This window comes from Bicyclus anynana, chromosome 4 (assembly GCF_947172395.1).
Source record: "Bicyclus anynana chromosome 4, ilBicAnyn1.1, whole genome shotgun sequence".
In the NCBI taxonomy this organism is placed as follows: Eukaryota; Metazoa; Arthropoda; class Insecta; order Lepidoptera; family Nymphalidae; genus Bicyclus; species Bicyclus anynana.
Genome location: NC_069086.1, coordinates 14,737,895 through 14,756,197, shown reverse-complemented (window position 1 = coordinate 14,756,197; position 18,303 = coordinate 14,737,895). Strand labels below are relative to the sequence as shown.

Here is an 18,303-nt window from a genome sequence, read left to right as displayed (position 1 = left end):
TAATAAAATCTTCAAGGTTTTAAGTACATTCTTGTTTTAACACGAACTTTTTGGGTATTTTATTTTTAAAAGGGACTATGAAAATGAAGTTATGACTTTTACTAAAAACCTAGTCGTTTAGCTAATAAAAAAATAATTTGAAAAAGTTAAAAACCCGACTGCTTAAACTGTAAAAAATGAAAATAAAAAAAAAACAAGTTCTTACCAGAAGTGTAGAAAACAATTAGAAAACAGTCGGCACCAATAGGGTGGAAATAGGAATTTAAGATGATTATTAAATTGATTTTTTTTTCACCTCGTGTCTATTGTTTTTTTAACTTCACCTTTAAGAACACTTGGGTTGTCAAGACAAATCTATAGAGATAAATAGGTATCCTAATTATGTAAATCCGTTCAACGTTTTTGAAGTTATGAGGATAATAATAAAGAATACTACTTAAATACATATTATTACGTAGATGACACGAGCGCAGAACATAACGTCATAACCCTTATTGCAGTCGGGTAAAAAGTATGACAAATTCGATTGCGAATTGCGACATTCATCCATACTAATATTATAAATGTGAAAGTCCGTCTGTCTCTTGTCTTTTCACGGCTATTACGCTGTACCGCTTTAGATGAATTTTACATGAACAATGGAACGTCCAATGTTCCATTTATCATTGTTCTAAAATTCTAAAGTTCCAAATGGAACATTGGAGCAGAACATAAGACTACTTTTTATCACGGAGAAACCCACGGTTCCTGCGAGATTTGTGAAAAATAGAATTTCATGCGAATGAACGTCACGGCCACATAAACTATCAAAACTAATACCGAGTTTTATGGTGGAATTATATTTGTCTGACTTTTACCACGACAGACAAATGTAATTCCGCCATTAATTTCAAACAAATTCACAATTGCGGAAAAAATACAGTTGATAATTTAAACGTCGAAAACATCGTATTTGAGCTTCCCTTCCTTGTTTATTTTGAATTTAAATAAATAGATTCGTATTTTAATAGTTGCACGAGACTGGGGAATACAGTTTACAGTCTTGGCACGTGTTCAAGGTTGGCAAAATTGAAAATCTGCGTCTCTGTTTGGCCAAGACATGAAAACAGTGCGTTGAACGGATGCCTGTGCTACGTCACACTTTTCCGACTGACGCAAATTAATAGCGTGCTAACATCTCGTGATTTAAGGGCCGGTGTTACTTACAACAAAGGGTAAAATCCCTAATGATAAACAAACTTGTAAAAACTCTTACATTGAATTAATTTTCTTCAGCTTAAAATAATATTTTTTTTTATTCTCTACAAATTAACCCTTGACTACAATTTCACCTGATGGTAAGTGATAATGCAATCTATGATGGAATACTAACAAGTTAGCCCGATTCCATCATAGATTGCATTCATTGCAAAGGGGTGTGGATTTTCATCCTACTTCTAACAAGAAGTAGGATGAAAATCCACACCCCTTTCGGTTTCTACACGAGATCGTACCGGCGGTAAATCGCTTGTCGTCTTTGTTTGTACGGTGGTAACGATCCACGGCCGAAGCCTCCCACCAGCCAGACCTGGACCAATTAAGAAAACTTCAATCAGCTCAGCCAGGGATATAATCCATAGTTGTTTTGGACTCGACGACACCCCGCGGTTACATCTTCGTAGTTCCCGTTCCCCTGAGAATACGGCGATAAAATATAGCACAAATAACATGGCTTAATAAAGGCAAAGAATTTACAAATTCGGTTCAATAGATCCAGATGTTACCCCCTACAACACCATATTTACCTCTTTAAAATATTAGTAATAAATAAGTTTGGATCGTGCCGCGATGCAAGAACCAGCTCATGACTAAGGGCCCCGTATGGGTTCGAAACTAGTCGGGCATACTCCGACCTAATATCACGTGAGCCGTGTTTCATAATCAATTAATACATCAAACGCAGTAAAACGATCCTATAAAATATTATTACTAGTAGTAGTAGTACCTACTAACCCGGTAAGATTTAAACAGAATCTTGGAAACAGTTTAAGAAGAACAGTGTGAATACTTGTTAATTTATAAAAACTGTTGTCTAAATTAGAATCTTAGATACACAATAATATGTATCTGTTATTAGCCGCAAGTACATTGTAACGGTCAATATTTTTAATATTATTTAAGTATTATACAGTATACCTACTCAGCTAATATATTATTGTTCCGATAAAAAATAGTCTTGTACTAATAACTATTGTGGTCATCGATGCTGGTTAATAAATCAAGGTCTTTGCTAATTGATAGGTTACGTGTGTTATCGAATTGCAATTGACTATGTCGGTATCGAGGTTTAATGATGTAGAGTAAATAGACTATGTAACATATTGTCTATATGTATAAGTCACATCTATAGTGAATCTTATAGCAGTGTCGGTTCCACTGATGAAAATATTGAATATTCATCCAACATCACGGTTCTCAATATCATATTCGGATCATAAAATGCCTAGAAGTCATTACCTAGATATATCATTAAATAGGTTGAGAATAGTCTTATATGAAAGCGATGGCTATAGTTAAAGTTTTCTAAATTTAAAAATTATAGAAGGGCAGATAAAGAAGATCGCTGCGTTTGGTCAATAACATAATTTGTAATAACTGAAAGTGATTTTAAAATTAGGCACATTGCAATAAAATTCTGCAATAAATTACGACAACGTACGTACGTATAGACCCCGGCAAGTAAGTTGAACCAAAATGGCAGTCGTCTGCGCAGGTACAGTAGGCTAGTTTATTAATCAACAATTAGTATGACGTTTAGTATATTAAGTAACTTTGTGACGTCACAATATGGACAGCGTTTTTGACGACTGAAAAAAATACATGATTATTAAATTAAGTTTTATAAGAAATCCTTGACTTTTATTAATTAATATCGATATATTTCGGACCCTTATGCGAAATTAATATTGTTTAAATTAAATTTGATATGAGTCAACTACCCTATTATAAACCAAAGTGGCAAACGCGTGATCCGTGCTTGCCCTGTACATTCAATGAGTCAATTAATAGAAAAATTCGATCACAATTGTAATGTCGTCAAGGTTGCTATGGTTACTCGTCCGTACGCCACTAACATCTGGAAATGTGTTCCTGCCGGTCAACTTATAGACCGCGTACTATACCTATTCTATACACATGATGGCACACGGATAACTGGGCTGGAAAATCATTGTACCATCCAGCCTATCCTTTCACATTGAACTCGCAATCATACAATCGACGATAACAATTGTATGCATAATAACAAAAGCGATGTTGATAACCGAGTTTACATCGATAACGGTAGTAAATACGACTAACATTTAATAACCAGTGTATATTGAACTATCAAAGTTTCCTATTAAAAACTAAAGAGTTTTAGCTATAATTTTACCTACTTATTCTGAAAGTTTTACGTCCAACGGATAAGCCGTTTTAAAGCAAAATTTTATATTTTTTTGATTAAAAAGTTAATTGTAATTCACAGAAATATAAAAGTATGAAGATATTTTAACTTAACCCTTTTAACTATTACCAGATGTTAACCAGTTGACCATGGGATTGGATATTAATAAAAATAAATGATAATTTGAGATCTATCATTAATATTTCTGGTTATTTCCACTCTTCAATAGATAGTACTCAAAAATGTACCTATTATATTTGTACTCTCTACGCATAATAAACCTAGTTAAGATATTTTTGCGATTCACTTTAGTAATACCCTTGAGTTGGGACAACAGAATCCTTGTGTTGTCACCCGAGCATTTTCCTACAGCTTCCGCGAGGAAAGCGTACTTGCGTCAACTGCGTAGACAGTGCGAGCGGGACGACCGTTTGTTGTTGTTGCCCCCTCGCTCGCACGCCATGCTTCTTTGTTTTAGCGACGATATAAAGGCTCGGTGGAAACGCCGCGCACGAATTTGCGAGCCTTGCCGTCCACCCAGGCGCTTTTGCGTTTCGGAGCGGCGTAGAAAAACAAATAAATAAATTATCTGTGTTTCGAAATTTGAATTTGGAACTCTGACAATCGTGATAACTCTAGTGGTTTGAACTGAGGAGTGCAGTGTTCAATATCAAGTGCAGTGATGAGGCCACCGTCGGATTACGAGGGGACGAGGATGCCTGCGGAGGCGGAGGAAGGGGACACCAGGGCACCAGCTATGATGATCTGCGCCAGGCTGGCTGGACGGGCCATCATACGGGTTGTTAGCAGATGTGAAGATGCACAGGAAAATAGTCAATTAGGTCAGTCAACTTAGAGTCTAAAATTGATTGCGATTTAATAATTAACGAATTGAGACATTGCATGGCCTATGTACATTTTCACATAATAGGTACCTAGGTACTTAATACATTACCTGAATAAGGTTTGTCCCTATTTATCCATGATGATGATAAAGGATGTAAACGTAAATAATAAAATGGACACTTTACATACAAACTTATGTAGGTGCTTTTGAAAAATCTACTACAAATAGGATACTAAAGCTTCTTTATATCTAAATAAATCTTCATAAATAATTTAGTAAACACTTGTATAATTATAATAGCTAGTACTTACCTAGAAAATATTTTAATTCTAATAAGAATAAATCTTTCCAAGTACCCAAATAAACAAAACTATGTATGTGTGGGTAGATAAAGATACTATAATCAAAAGTTTTTACCAACTTTCATAATTTTATATGAATAGGTACACCTACTTTCATATTCGCTAAATATGATTTTCTTATTAACCTTCTCGCTTTTGTCATTCAAATAGCAACCCAAAATGAGTACAATGCCTTTTCAAACTAGACATAAACAAGTAGGCTATGCGGCAAGTTCATTATACTGTTATTTTGTGATGTGAACAAAGGTTTGCGATGAGCTAATCAGTAATTACGCTTCACCTACTTTAACCATACTACATTTATTATGTTATATATGTTATCATTTCTTATCAACTAGATACTTTGATTAGATCTAGTTATATTATTTTATATTTAGACATAGACAAACTAATAAATATTTGCGAGAATCCAATTCATCTCATTTTTAGATTTTAAGACGTCATAAACACTCAACAAGATGTCAGTTTAAGTAAATTAAATATTTTCTTAGATTACTTTAATGGTTACTCGTGGCACCTCACAGTACGTCGCTAACACAAGAAAATGTTATAAACCATAGAGTACATTGAATATAGGGTGTTATACTGCGCATAGTTCTACTTACAGGTCGCTTGCTACCTACTTGTAGGTACAGTTTCATGTAGAATGGTGCGGGTGACAGTTGGTTTCGCTCTTGAAAGTTTGCCGCGATTTACGATATTAGTACGTATTATAAACGTCATACAGGCGACTGTCACCGTACCCATGCTATCTGAAAAACACTTTAGTCTAACAACTAGATGACGCCGCGCGGTTTCACTCGCGTGGTTCTCGTTCCCATATGAATACGGGGATAATATATAACCTATAGCCTTCCTCGATAAATGGGCTACCTAACACTAAAAGAATTTTTCCAATCGGACCAGTAGTTCCTGAGATTAGCGCGTTCAATCAAACAAACAAACTCTTCAGCTTTATAATATTAGTATAGATAATAATATTATATAGGCTCATAGTAGATACCTACGTCAAAATAGATTAAATATCTTATTTTTAAGGTGGGTGGAAAGGTCAGTACATTGTTACGTAATAATGGACTATTTGTAGTCAATGTATTAATGAACGTGATCGTGAACGTCCTTGACCCACTATCAATGCTATCCGTTAGAAACTAGATTAGCCGAATGCATTATCTTGTCGATTACTTAATTGTGGCTACCTGCCTGATCAATTAATAACTTTATCATGATGAACTACACAAAACAATATTGAAGCAGACGTTACTTTGTTGGTTTGTTGGGAGTTCAATAAGTAGTGATAATTTATTTTGCTATTAATCACGAAAAATCAACAAACCCAAGAGCATGTCAACCAGAATAAAAAAAAAATCTAACTCGACGCAAGTTTTCCTCTACAACTTCAACGTATGCGAAGCGACTTTATATCAGTTCGTTTTTTTTTTGGATTCTTTAATATTTCGCAGGTACTAGCTATTTTTATGGTTAAGACACAGATAGTGCAACAGTTTTTGATAAACTAGTTTCAATGGCAAATGTCTAAATTACCTACGATAAGTACTTTGCATATCTGCTGCGACTGCGAGATATTTTACATACATCCAATTCTCGTCTTACTAATAAATCAAAGTCAAACTATCTTCTAGAAATACTTAGAACAACTAGGCATGTATAATTACTGTAGACTAAGTATGTATTTACACAATCAGTGCCGTATGCTTCTGCTACAAGCCAAAATGCCTGCCCCTGTGGACTTATTACAAGACCGTATAACTATATAACTGTCCAGTGCCTACCCTATTTAAAAACCTTCGACACGCCGCTGTACCTAACTAATAATGATATCTATAAGTTATGTACCATGCAATCAACTGCATGACTGTTCTAACAGCTTCAGTTTTGTTTTCTCAATAGCGAAGAAAAAATGTGGCAATTATTTTATTGCCGTTTCAATGCAATATCTTGAATTATTGCCGGTGATGTAAACGCGAAGTAGGTAGAGACACTTACATGGTAGAATGATGTAAAGCAATATAGTTGTTGAAAGTGATGCAAAATAATTCTCCGGCAAGAAATCCAGTCATCCGCCATCAATAAAATTACTAGCCTATATAACAAAAGGTCAAAGACATATGCTCGCACACAGTCATCTTTATTAAGCTCTGTAGCTTAATAAAAATGAACAGACACATTCTCGCATACAGTCATCTTTGTTAAGCCATGCCTCAGGATTTCAACTAGGGTAGGCACTATACGCACAAATTGAACAAAATGTAAAATTCCTACTACAATCATCATCATCATGGTGCCTTCTTCCAGCTAAAGTTGGTCGGTCATTTGTAGAAAACTCTTCCGGTCTTTTGCAATATTTTTAAGCTGTGTGTATGTTAACTTGGTCCACTCTTTGACATCATCTATCCACTTTCTTCGCTGTCTTCCTGGAGCGCCGTTTTCCGGGTATCTTACCTTCTAGGATCAACCTCATAGAGGGATCCCCTTTGCAGATGCCCGAAAAATGCGATTTTCCTCCTCTTAATGATTGTCATGAGGCTTGGGCTACAATTGGCTCTTTTTAAAACTTGATCATTCGAGACGAAGTCTTTCCAGGAAATTTTGAACATTTTCCTTAGCCCCCACATCTCAAAAGCTTGCAACCGTCTACTACAATTACAGGTTTGTTATTATGAGTCATAGGCAATGCTACTTTGCATCAATGAAGTGCACGCCATTATCCCATAGGATAGAGGATATGGAGCTTAACGTGCTCTGCAAAACACGGTAGTGTAACACCACCGAGCGACGTCCGGTCTGAGAATTTATTACTAAGAATTTCTTAGAAGAAAATAAAACCTCTATAGTTCAAAACTATATCTAACGCGAACCCAGGTCTTCGTGATCCGAATCCACGTAGGCTAACCACAGTACTAACGAGGCAGAGTCTCGCGGAAGAGAGTAGGTACCTATATGCGGGCACCCAACCAACATGATTCCATTTCAGTATCCCTACTTTGCCGCTGGAACGTGTCTATGGTCAAGAAAGTGTTTAACGTTCCAGCATCATAAAGCACAGAATACGTACCCGTAGCACAGATAACATATGTACAAGCGTAGTCTATGCTTTATGTTTTTGGTACAATATAATTAAGGGTCGACGACCGTGCGGGTTTCCGAATATTCGTTACTTTATTACTTTCTATTTACGACATGCAGTCTGATGATTCAACGTTAATGTGATAGAATAATGAGTCAGCAGTATTTCCCCTATTAACCAACGTGTAGGTTGCATCGAATGATCGAAGTAAGATAACAGTAAATGCTATATAACTGAATGAATGGTGATTAATTAATAAATAATTACTCATTCTATCACTTCATAGGTGTATAATAATTATACTTACTCGTAATAAGTACTTAGATATTTATTATCAACCCATATTCGGCTGATTGCTGAGCTCGAGTCTCCTCTCAGAATGAGAGGGGTTAGGCCAATAGTCCACCACGCTGGCCCAATGCGGATTAGCAGACTTCACACACGCAGACAATTAAGAAAATTCTCTGGTATGCAGGTTTCCTCAGGATGTTTTCCTTCACCGTTTGAGACACGTGATATTTAATTTCATAAAATGCGCACAAATGAAAAGTTGGAGGCGCATGCCCCGGACCGGATTCGATCCCACACCCTCCAGAATCGGAGGCAGAGGTCATATCCACTGGGCTGTCACGTCTCTCTAGGTAAATAACCATTCACCAAATCTTCCAAGTAACCCCGCTACCATTCTAAAAGAGAATATCAGCTTGTGCTAAAAATTATCAAAATTTTGATGGTGATGATAATAATGTAATAATAGAATAATATAGTAATAACAAATTATATTTTTCAACTCTACAAAATATATTACTTAAAGAATAAGTATAACTGTGTTTTTTTGAAAAGTGAATGATTTTTATTATTATAATATTTCTTAAATTTAAGTAGATATGCAATAGAATTATTTGTTTCGTAAACATGAAGATATCGCGTAAATGTTGAAACTGGCGAGGCCAAGATTTTATAAATGTGAATGCCTTTTTTGGTCGGATTAACTGAAATAGTTACTAATTAAAATAACACTTACGCAACCGTTAACGGCGTTTCCATGACTATACATTTATTTATTTAATAAGGACAACCAACAGCTGATACAATGTCACATGTCAATAATTTACATTAATATACTAAGTTATTGCCCAGCTAATTACAGGTTATCACAGCATTCACTAATTAAAATAACTTAATTATGTCAAAACTACAGTTGTCAGCAATGAAATGTCAAAAAATATACAATGCAAATTAATATCAAAAAAAAAATGTCGGATTACAATAAATTAAAAGCCATTAAAATAAAAAATAAGTCACATAAAATTAAAAAAAAATAAACAAGAAAATTAAATCTAAAAATTACAATACATTAAGAATACAATACAATTATATTTACATAATGAAATTATTATTAATATTAAATGTCAATATGAAGAAATTATTAATTTTAAGAAGTCATTATAGAATGTCACAATATTATTATTATTAAGTATTAGCATTCAGTACATCAATTACTGAGTGCTTAAAATTATTGAGATTATTGTGGAATAAATCTATATCCTTTTGATGTTTCACACACTCATTATATAGGTCCGACATCCGAGGAATGGGAGAAAATTTGCCTAATTTTGTTCTGTAGGTCTTATGATATAACAGATTACACGGGTATCGAGGCCTATTAATGCGCGGTGCTCTATTCGGAATACATACGTTTGTATGTCTAAAAAACTTGATTCTGGACCAATTTTAATTATTTTCTAGGGGCCTGACCCCCGATTAAATTCCATATCGTTAGCTCAGAATCTTAGAGTGGGCACGGGACCATCCATTCCAGGGTGGGCCCGGCTCACCCTCTATCTTCCCCCCCCCCCCCTCCCCCTCTTATACATATAAGCCAATGCCCAATATGCCTTTCCTGCTAAATATGACGTAAAATCTTGTTCTTCATAAAGTGCCTCTCCTTTACTAAAGGTCGGCGGTCAGCTTCCTAACCTACTCATTGTCCATAGCTAAACGAAAAAGTTCTCCGATTGTCTTTATGCCAGTCTACTCCCTTATATTTTGTAGCCAGATGATGATATTAAATGATTGTAAATAGGCAATGAAAACTCGATCAAAAAGAGTACGATAATCGTGGACATATTTGCATAAATAAATATGAAATCTCCCATTTTGAAGTCGACAAATAAAAAGCCCACTTGGCAGCCAGCAATGTTAGACATCGTAATCCCTAATATTAGTATCCATGTTATTTGGAGTAGGATTGATATGCGCAGTTTCCACACGCGTTCGTACTTCGTTGATGGCCGCGCGACTTGGTTTCACTGCGTGCGTTTAATTTATTACCGATTCGATTTTATAAACCTTGACCTCGATTTTATCTTGATTCGAAAGATTTAAACTACTGTTCTACAGGTTATCTAGGTGATTCATACAATAGGTAGCACGTTGATTCATACGTCAAAAAAACTAGGCAAGTGTGAGTCGGTCACAGCCGCGATGGGTTCCGTACAATTATGTAACGGCGTACATTATTAAAACGTCAAAAAAATTGTTGTACCTATGCGAGCCCTCTTAATATTTTTGATTCTGTTTCTTAGTATTTGTTGTTGTAGCGACAACGAAAAACACATCATGAGTAAGAATAACTATCAGGGTTCATGAGATACTTATCTTGGTGATAGACGGACGGAAGGACAGGGGAGTCCTATTAATAGTCCCGTTGTACCATTTGGGTACGGAACCCTAAAAATGACACATGAGTTAACGATAATATCTTTAGTTGTATGTTTTGCTGGTTAACTAGGATATCTGGAGTAGGTATTGAGGTTTTAGGCATTAGTGTCTATGAACATGACAAATATTCACCTTTCCTTAGTTCGATTGCCTAAGCGAAAAGCTTACGCTAGAAGTGGATACGAAAATAGTGCGATACACTACGCGGGGATCGAACTTGGGATCGAACTACTGGTATACATACGTCTGGATTTGACTTTCGAGTGCATTGATTAGTGTTAGCAATTTATCTTATAAGTACAGCCCCCCTAGCCACGAGGCACGTCGGAGAAGAAGAGTCTTCTGCGATCGCTAACGCTTCGAAAACTAGAAAAATATATGGGAATGACAGATCTTGATCACGTGACCTGTCGATAACAAATGTCATTCCCATACATCTTTCTAGTTTTCGAAGCGTTAGCAATCGTAGTAAGAGAATATACGTGACGTGCTACTTGGCTAGGGTGGCACGTCACGTCTAGCTACTTGGCTAGCCTAGCCACTTGGCTAGGGAGGCAGATGAGATAAACACTTTTCTACTTATACGTACTACATCATCTACCTATATCTAACATTAAACATCTTTCAACAATAAAAGTTCCATAATTTCATCATCATAATTATAATTAGGTAAATGTAGAATCTATGTCGGCATGCCTTTTATTAATTTTCCTCATTCCACATAACATAACACACACACACACATAACATACACACACACTCACACAGTCCCGGAAGACGCGAGCAGTCGAGCACAATGAGTGCGCTAACACGCGGAAGGTGCGAGCGCAGTAACGTGGATTTATTGTGTACTACTCGTACATACTCGTAAGACATGATAGCCCAGGGGATATGACCTCTGCTTTCGATTCGGAGGGCGTAGGTTCGAATCCGGTCCGGGGAATGTACCTCCAACTTTTCTGATTTTAATAAATTAAATATCTCAAACGGTGAAGGAAAAACATCGTGAGGAAACCTGCTTACCAAAGAAATTTCTTAATTCTCTACGTGTGTGAAGTTTGCCAATCCGCATAAGGCCAGCGTGGTGAACTAAGGCTTAACCCCTCTCACCCTGAGAGGAGACTCGTGCTCAATAGTGCGCCGAATATGAGATGTTATTGTTAATGATGATGATTACATAATGATGATATAGTCATAAGTACCTACGAGTAGGTATAAATACGTCTGCTAACACTTTGCTTGCATCGCATCAACGATAACTCAACCCTGAATTTAAGGTGCAATGCAAACTTTATGACGTCTCGGAAACTAACTGTGGGAGCGAAGCGTGATGCCCTGCCGCCGCGCCTCTACGATACCGCTGATATCTAAAATCTTGAATTGCGGCAGCTTAACGCACGATGTACCTACCGTCAATCGTCATGAAGTATTCATTGTATTATACCTAAATAAATATCACTAATCTTTTATTCTGTGCCTCAAGCTACAAACTAATGAAGATTCGGTGAATCACAAAGTCTCTCGACCACGATAAACCAAAAAAAAAAACAATAATATTATCCGTATTATCCTTACAAGTTAGTGCACAATAGGTTGTTATAATGAACTCGTCGAGAAACATGTTGGCCTTAAAAAGTAACAATAATTTATTCCTTAAACAGCTAAAGTGTTAATCTACTTACTTCCTCGTCAATCGTAGCAACAAAAACAATTGATTTTGATTTGATGATCATATAATATAGAGGGAGTCAATAGTAATAGAGGGAGTATTGTAAATTATGTTTGCGCAAGATTGTTATTAATTTACCAACACTAGTCACTGGCCTTTATTAAATTAAGGCTGATTCTCATTGCATTTGCATTTTAACACATACCGGAAAGGGAAGTATGAGTCAAGCGTAGACTAGGATAGACATAGCCCGAGAATCATCAAGGAATCATCACACAATATTCCAAGCAAATACCATATACTTATTATTATAATTATAAGGTAATATATATATATATATAGGTAATATATTATAAGGTAATATATATAGGTATATAATCAATTAATTATAAGGTTTTTGATTCCAAGGGATTCTAGAGATTCCATACATTTATAGACCACCCTAAAGTTCATTTTAATTTTTGACAGGTAGAAATGTCAAAATAATGTGACCAGCTTATCAAAAGTTGTAGACAGCACTACTTTTGTTAAGCTGGTCACATTATTTGGGTAACGTTTTGATTACTTCCGATTAAAATTATAAAAAAAAACTGTAAAAAGTAAAGCGGTAAATTCGCTATTTCCCAATCCCTTTGCCTTGCCACATGGCACATGATAAAAATGTCAATGTCATACACAAGTCACATAACATAAAATGTATCGACTTCTGTCACTGTCACTTGTCACATCAAATGTCATAATATTATAAAATTTTGCGCAAACGATATATTTATAATAAATACAGATTTTAGACTTTAGTAAGATGTATTTAAATAAATCGGAAAAATCATAGCTATAAGATATTTTTATTTACATTCGTAGTTTGTTTGTTAAATTCATAGTTCATTAATAATTTATATTGAACTGCATATGTGTTGTTGATATAGTCTATTTCTCGGTTAAATAGTTCTATCGGTTTACAAACCTTGTAATAATCATAGAATTATTAATACATGATTTAGATTGTTCCTAGAGGTAGTAATATAATGTGTAAACTGTAAGTGTAAATATTATGCAATAAATATATATAAGACCTAGCACGACTGGGTGTTACTGTTAGGTCTTATATATATTCACAGCGCACGGAGTGAAAGCAACGTTTTAAAAATAGATTCCTTCGGGAATCAATGGAGCGGTAGAACGAGGCGTTTAAAAATAAAACTAGTAGTGTTAAAAGCAATATATTGAGTCGTTGTTAATAAAAAATACGGATTCCTTGACAGTATTGTGATAATAACAGAATAGTGCACTATAACAATGGCTTTGGCTGTAACACGCGTTATATTGAGATGTGAAACTGCTCAGGAAACTCAAGAGTTAGGTAATGTACTGTGACCTCAATTTAAATACTCTAGTATCTCAATTTATTTCATAAGTAATACTTACTGAAGAAATACTACTATGTTTGTGTGTGTATGTATGTGTAGTACATGTATGTGTATTTCTTTAGTAACTCCTAAGAAAAACTAGCCGTGATAGCCCAGTGGATATGACCCCTGCTTCCGATTCCGGAGGGTGTGGGTTCGAATCCAGTCCGCACCTCCAACTTTTCAGTTGTGTGCATTTTAAGAAATTAGATATCACGTGTCTCAAACGGTGAAGGAAAACATTGTGAGGAAACCTGCATACCAGAGAATTTTCTTAATTCTCTGCGTGTGTGAAGTCTGCCAATCCACATTGGGCCAGCGTGGTGGACTATTGGCCTAACCACTCTCATTCTAAATTCCAAGAGGCCTATGTCCAGCAGTGGACGTCTATCGGCTAATAAGATAAGAAAAACTACCATTTTATTTTATTTTTACATCATAATAGTATGACACACTTTTTGATATATATGGAGAATATAACTCGGGAGTATTTCCCATTTTATGTTGTTATTGATAATAATAATTGTTGTTAAATGGAGTTAAGAAATTGTTTATGATAAATAAGAGATGTTAGATAGTGAACTAATGTATGTATTGGAAACAATTTATAAATTTTTTGTCTGTCTGTTTAAGTCTGATGAATGAAAGAAAAACAAGAAAATACACTAGGTACTGAAAATTGGTCTAAGCTTATTAATAGATTAATAAGCTTAGACCAATTAGATATGTAGATTACATGAATAACATATTCTAAACAAACAGTACATAATTTAAAATAAGCAAGTTATGAAATGATATGCTTTTTCTAACTAGCGTACGCCAGCAACTTTGTCCGTGTGGTATTCAGTTTTTCATAATTCCCATACAAAAAAGTAGCCTGTGTTAATCCTGAGTGAAATTTATTTCCATTCCAAATTTCAGCCAAATCGCTACTGTAGCCACAGTGTAAAGGAGCAACAAACATACTTACACACTTACACACACAAACTTTCGCCTTTATAATAAGTATTAATGTAATTTGTTTGTTGAAAACAGTACACATTAAGTAGGGCTGTAGTATAGAGTTTATAACTTACAGAATACTAAATGCAATACAACCTTATTAATGTATATGAATGAATTGTTACAGATCTGTCAGAATGTCAACTAATGCAAGTCCCTGACGCAGTGTACCACCTCATGCGACACACAGAGCTGAAGAGCTGCGACCTCAGTGGGAATGTGATCACAAAGATTCCACCCAAGTTCACTGTTAAATTTAGTTTAATTACAGGTAAGATATAGCAACTGTATTATTTTATTTAAATTATAGATTTTTTTTATTTTAAAACTAGCAGGCACCTGCAACACAGTTAGTGTGAAATTCTGTTTTTACAATTCCTTAATCCTACATCCTGTAGTTATTATTATTATTATTATTATTATTATCTACGCTGCCTAACAAACAACTGAGCTCAAGTCGTCAAATACCCTCTCATTTATACCAACAAACACTCCCTGTACTATAACATAAATAATGAATGTTAATACCACAAGGAAATTGTAACATGTAATTTATTTTTTGTTCCAGACCTAAATCTGTCAAACAATCAGATGGCCAAGTTACCAGATGAGCTCTGCACACTGACTTGCCTGCAGCGGCTGGACATTTCGCACAACACATTTGTGGCCCTCCCTCACATTGCCTTCCAGTGCCCCAGTCTACACACACTTCTAGCGCACCACAATCAAATCATTGGTACTTGATTTTTTATATTAAAATCCTCTCATAATTATTCTTGCCAATCAAACAGTCCAATCAAGTAATCTAAATAGCATTATAAAACTAACCAACGCTGTTTCACCCGCGTAGTTCCTGTTTTCGTGAGATTACAGGGATAAAATATAGCCTTTATACACTCACAAATAATGTGCCTTTCTAGTGGTAAAAGATTTTCAAAATTGGTTCAGTAGATCCAGAGATACCACAAACTTTGCCTCTTTATAATATTAGTATAGATTATGTTTTGCTTGTTTGCATTAATATCGATTTTGTCATCAGTTTTATGCCAGGTGTTTGTACAAATAATATTGTCCTCTGAGAACAGATTTTTTCCATAATCTGAATTTTTGTGGTTGTGGCCCAAAAGGCAAAATTTCTGAAATTACATGATGGTTAATTAAGTAGTAAGTAAGTAAGTAGTGAGTCAGTGATAGCTCAGTGGATATGAATTCTGCCTCAGATACGGAGAGCGTAGGTTTGAATCCGGTTTGGGGCATGCACATCCAACTATTCAGTTATGTACATTTTAAGAAATTAAATATCACGTGTCTCAAGCTGTGAAGGAAAAACATTGTGAGGAAACCTCTTCTTAAATCTCTATGTGTGTGAAGTCTGCCAATCTGCATTGCGCCAGCATGGTGAACTAATGGCCTCTCATTCTGAGACGAGAATATGGGTTGATCATATGAATCAAGTAGTAATAAAAGATAACATTTTGTTTTTTTTTTATTTGCAGAAGTGGATGTGGACAGATTAGCAAGATCTCGAGCCCTTGAATATGTAGATTTAAGTGACAACCCAATTCCTCCTCGAACACATGAGGAATTGAAACAGATTACAAGACCTGCTGTATCTATTTCGGAAAGAGAAAAAGAAGATTGGGAAGAGGATCTCTTAATATAGAAGATATATCTTCATGTACAAGACTTACATTCATGATATTTTAGATATAAATGTAGGAACTGGTGCAATAATAAAGACCCATACACAAAGGGTTAATGACTGGTCCTAACTCAACTGTGATTTAGCCTTGTGCAAAGAGGATTTATTAAGCTAATTAAAAACATGTGATTAGGGTCTTGAGAGATATACGAGTAGTTGAATGATTATATTTTTACGAAGGTGGAAATAATTAATTGAATAAGAAATTTGGTTTCCTAACTAGTTATTGATTTAAACTGATGAAATGGTACAGAAAGATATGTGTGATTACTTATTATGTACTTTAGTTATCGATGTTTTGATCTACTATTAATGTTAAGCTGACAAATAATAAACACTTATATTAAAAATATATTTTCAGAAATTTAATATTTAGGAAAACGGAATTGTTTGAAATGTACTTATATATGCTCAAATGTGTGGTTAGTACTTAAATGTTATAAGTGAAATTGAAGATTTACTTCATTATTCAAAGTTTTTTTATATATTTTTTTATACATTTTGATCAGTGGTTTGTGTGGTGTGGTTAGATTTTGATAAAGCAAGAACATCGATCTCCTATTAAAAAGTGGATGCACACTCAGCGACCAAAAAACGTCCCCACTCAATGAGTGCCAAACACTGAGTCTTGGCACTCAATTCAAGTAGTCGCATTTGCAAATTCAACCTTAAACTCAATCCTTAAGGTTGAATTTGCTCTGAATTTAGGATTTTTTTGAATATTGGACTATATTTAAAGACCCTTAGGATTATTTTTCTATACCAATAACTCTAAAACTGTCAAAGCAAAGGCCACTTTTTAAGTGAAATTTTCGACATGGTTGTGTGTCCTTTTATTATTAAAAGTCAATGGGCAAGAATGAATAAAATCTCTGCTCAACTTAAATCTCACCACTGCTTTCCAACAAGCAATATAGGCGCAAACCTATTTATCATAAAAATTGATTAAAGTTTTTAGATCAGGGTCAGCTTTGGCTAGTCAACAAAAAATTTAAGGTGAAAAGATACTTTATTAGGCTCCTCCTTCATCAAGTGGCAATGATTAATTGTTTTTATGATATGATCACCTAACATGCCGAAGCCTAACATGATTAGAAGAGAAGGAAAAATATATTTATCCTGCAGAAGAAATAGAATTCTACACATGGTCTCGTTAGTATTTTATATTGCAGGTATATAATAGATTATTAACATCAAAACACAATATATTAAGTGCTGTCCCAAAGACTACTTTTCCACATTATGGTAGACAATGCCTCTATACCACTGATTGTATTTTATTTTTACATGAAGCGACGTTAATATTCAAAGTGAATATTAACTTTATGAAATGAATAAGATTAACTTTTGTTAGTATTTTTCATTTTATTTTATTGAATACTAGTCCATCATGATAATTAGATATATGAAGCTTATGAAATATGCTAACCTTGTAAATAAAGTTGTGATTATATAAATGAGGGCATATTATTTTTTATAAATGTATTTTAAATACTTAACTGCAATTTATGCTGTTGTTGTATTGTTACAAGTAACTTAGATGGTGCTGAATTATTTTATTATTTCAACTTAATTGAATTTTATAAAAATTATTTTTTTTATAATGCTTAACACGTTCGCTGCGGCACTGATATTTCTGTACTTTCTCTCTTACTAAAACTTTGTGGTGCGGTACGAGGTCCACTGACCTCGTAACTCTTGAAGACGCTATGCGTTCGAGGTCAACTGACCTCGTACCGCAGCGAACGTGTTAATCAATCAGTATCTAAAAAATGTTATCAAATTTTTATTTAATATGTGCACAATATTGACACCAGTAGCTTTTCTATATACACAGGCCAATCTTTGGTATGAATTCTGTATAATATTTATGCTTGAAAATTACTGGAGAATTTTATTTACAAATATAAAGAGCACAGCTATGTGTATTATGTAAATTGTATATTAGTTGTAACAGTTAAGATGCCACTCATACATTTTTTAATAAAGGCATTTATTGCTTATCAATGAGTTTCATTAAATTTCATTGCATATGCTAAACCTTATAGTAGCAGCTTTATAAAAGTTTCATCTATTTCT

The 18,303-nt window shown here is 34.7% G+C and overlaps 1 protein-coding gene across 2 annotated transcripts; it reads left to right on the top strand.

Moving 5' to 3' along the window:
- The first annotated feature begins 3,932 nt into the window (after window positions 1–3,932).
- On the top strand, window positions 3,933–18,227 carry LOC112050422 (leucine-rich repeat-containing protein 40). 2 transcript variants are annotated; one of them, XM_024088687.2, is made up of 4 exons: window positions 3,933–4,266; window positions 14,650–14,793; window positions 15,091–15,258; window positions 16,019–18,227. In XM_024088687.2, the coding sequence occupies exons 1-4, from the start codon at window positions 4,107–4,109 to the stop codon at window positions 16,183–16,185; spliced, it is 639 nt and encodes a 212-aa protein (XP_023944455.1). In that variant the 5' UTR covers window positions 3,933–4,106; the 3' UTR covers window positions 16,186–18,227. The 2 variants fall into 2 exon arrangements, with proteins under 2 accessions (XP_023944455.1, XP_023944456.1); XM_024088688.2 differs by lacking the exon at window positions 3,933–4,266 and adding an exon at window positions 13,255–13,474.
- The last annotated feature ends 76 nt before the right edge of the window (window positions 18,228–18,303 follow it).

Coding starts and splice junctions, on each gene's coding strand:
- LOC112050422 (XM_024088687.2), top strand. CDS start 4,107: ATGAGGCCACCGTCGGATTACGAGGGGACGAGGATGCCTGCGGAGGCG. Junction 4,267..14,649: donor ACAGGAAAATAGTCAATTAG/GTCAGTCAACTT, acceptor GAATTGTTACAG/ATCTGTCAGAATGTCAACTA. Junction 15,259..16,018: donor GCACCACAATCAAATCATTG/GTACTTGATTTT, acceptor TTTTATTTGCAG/AAGTGGATGTGGACAGATTA.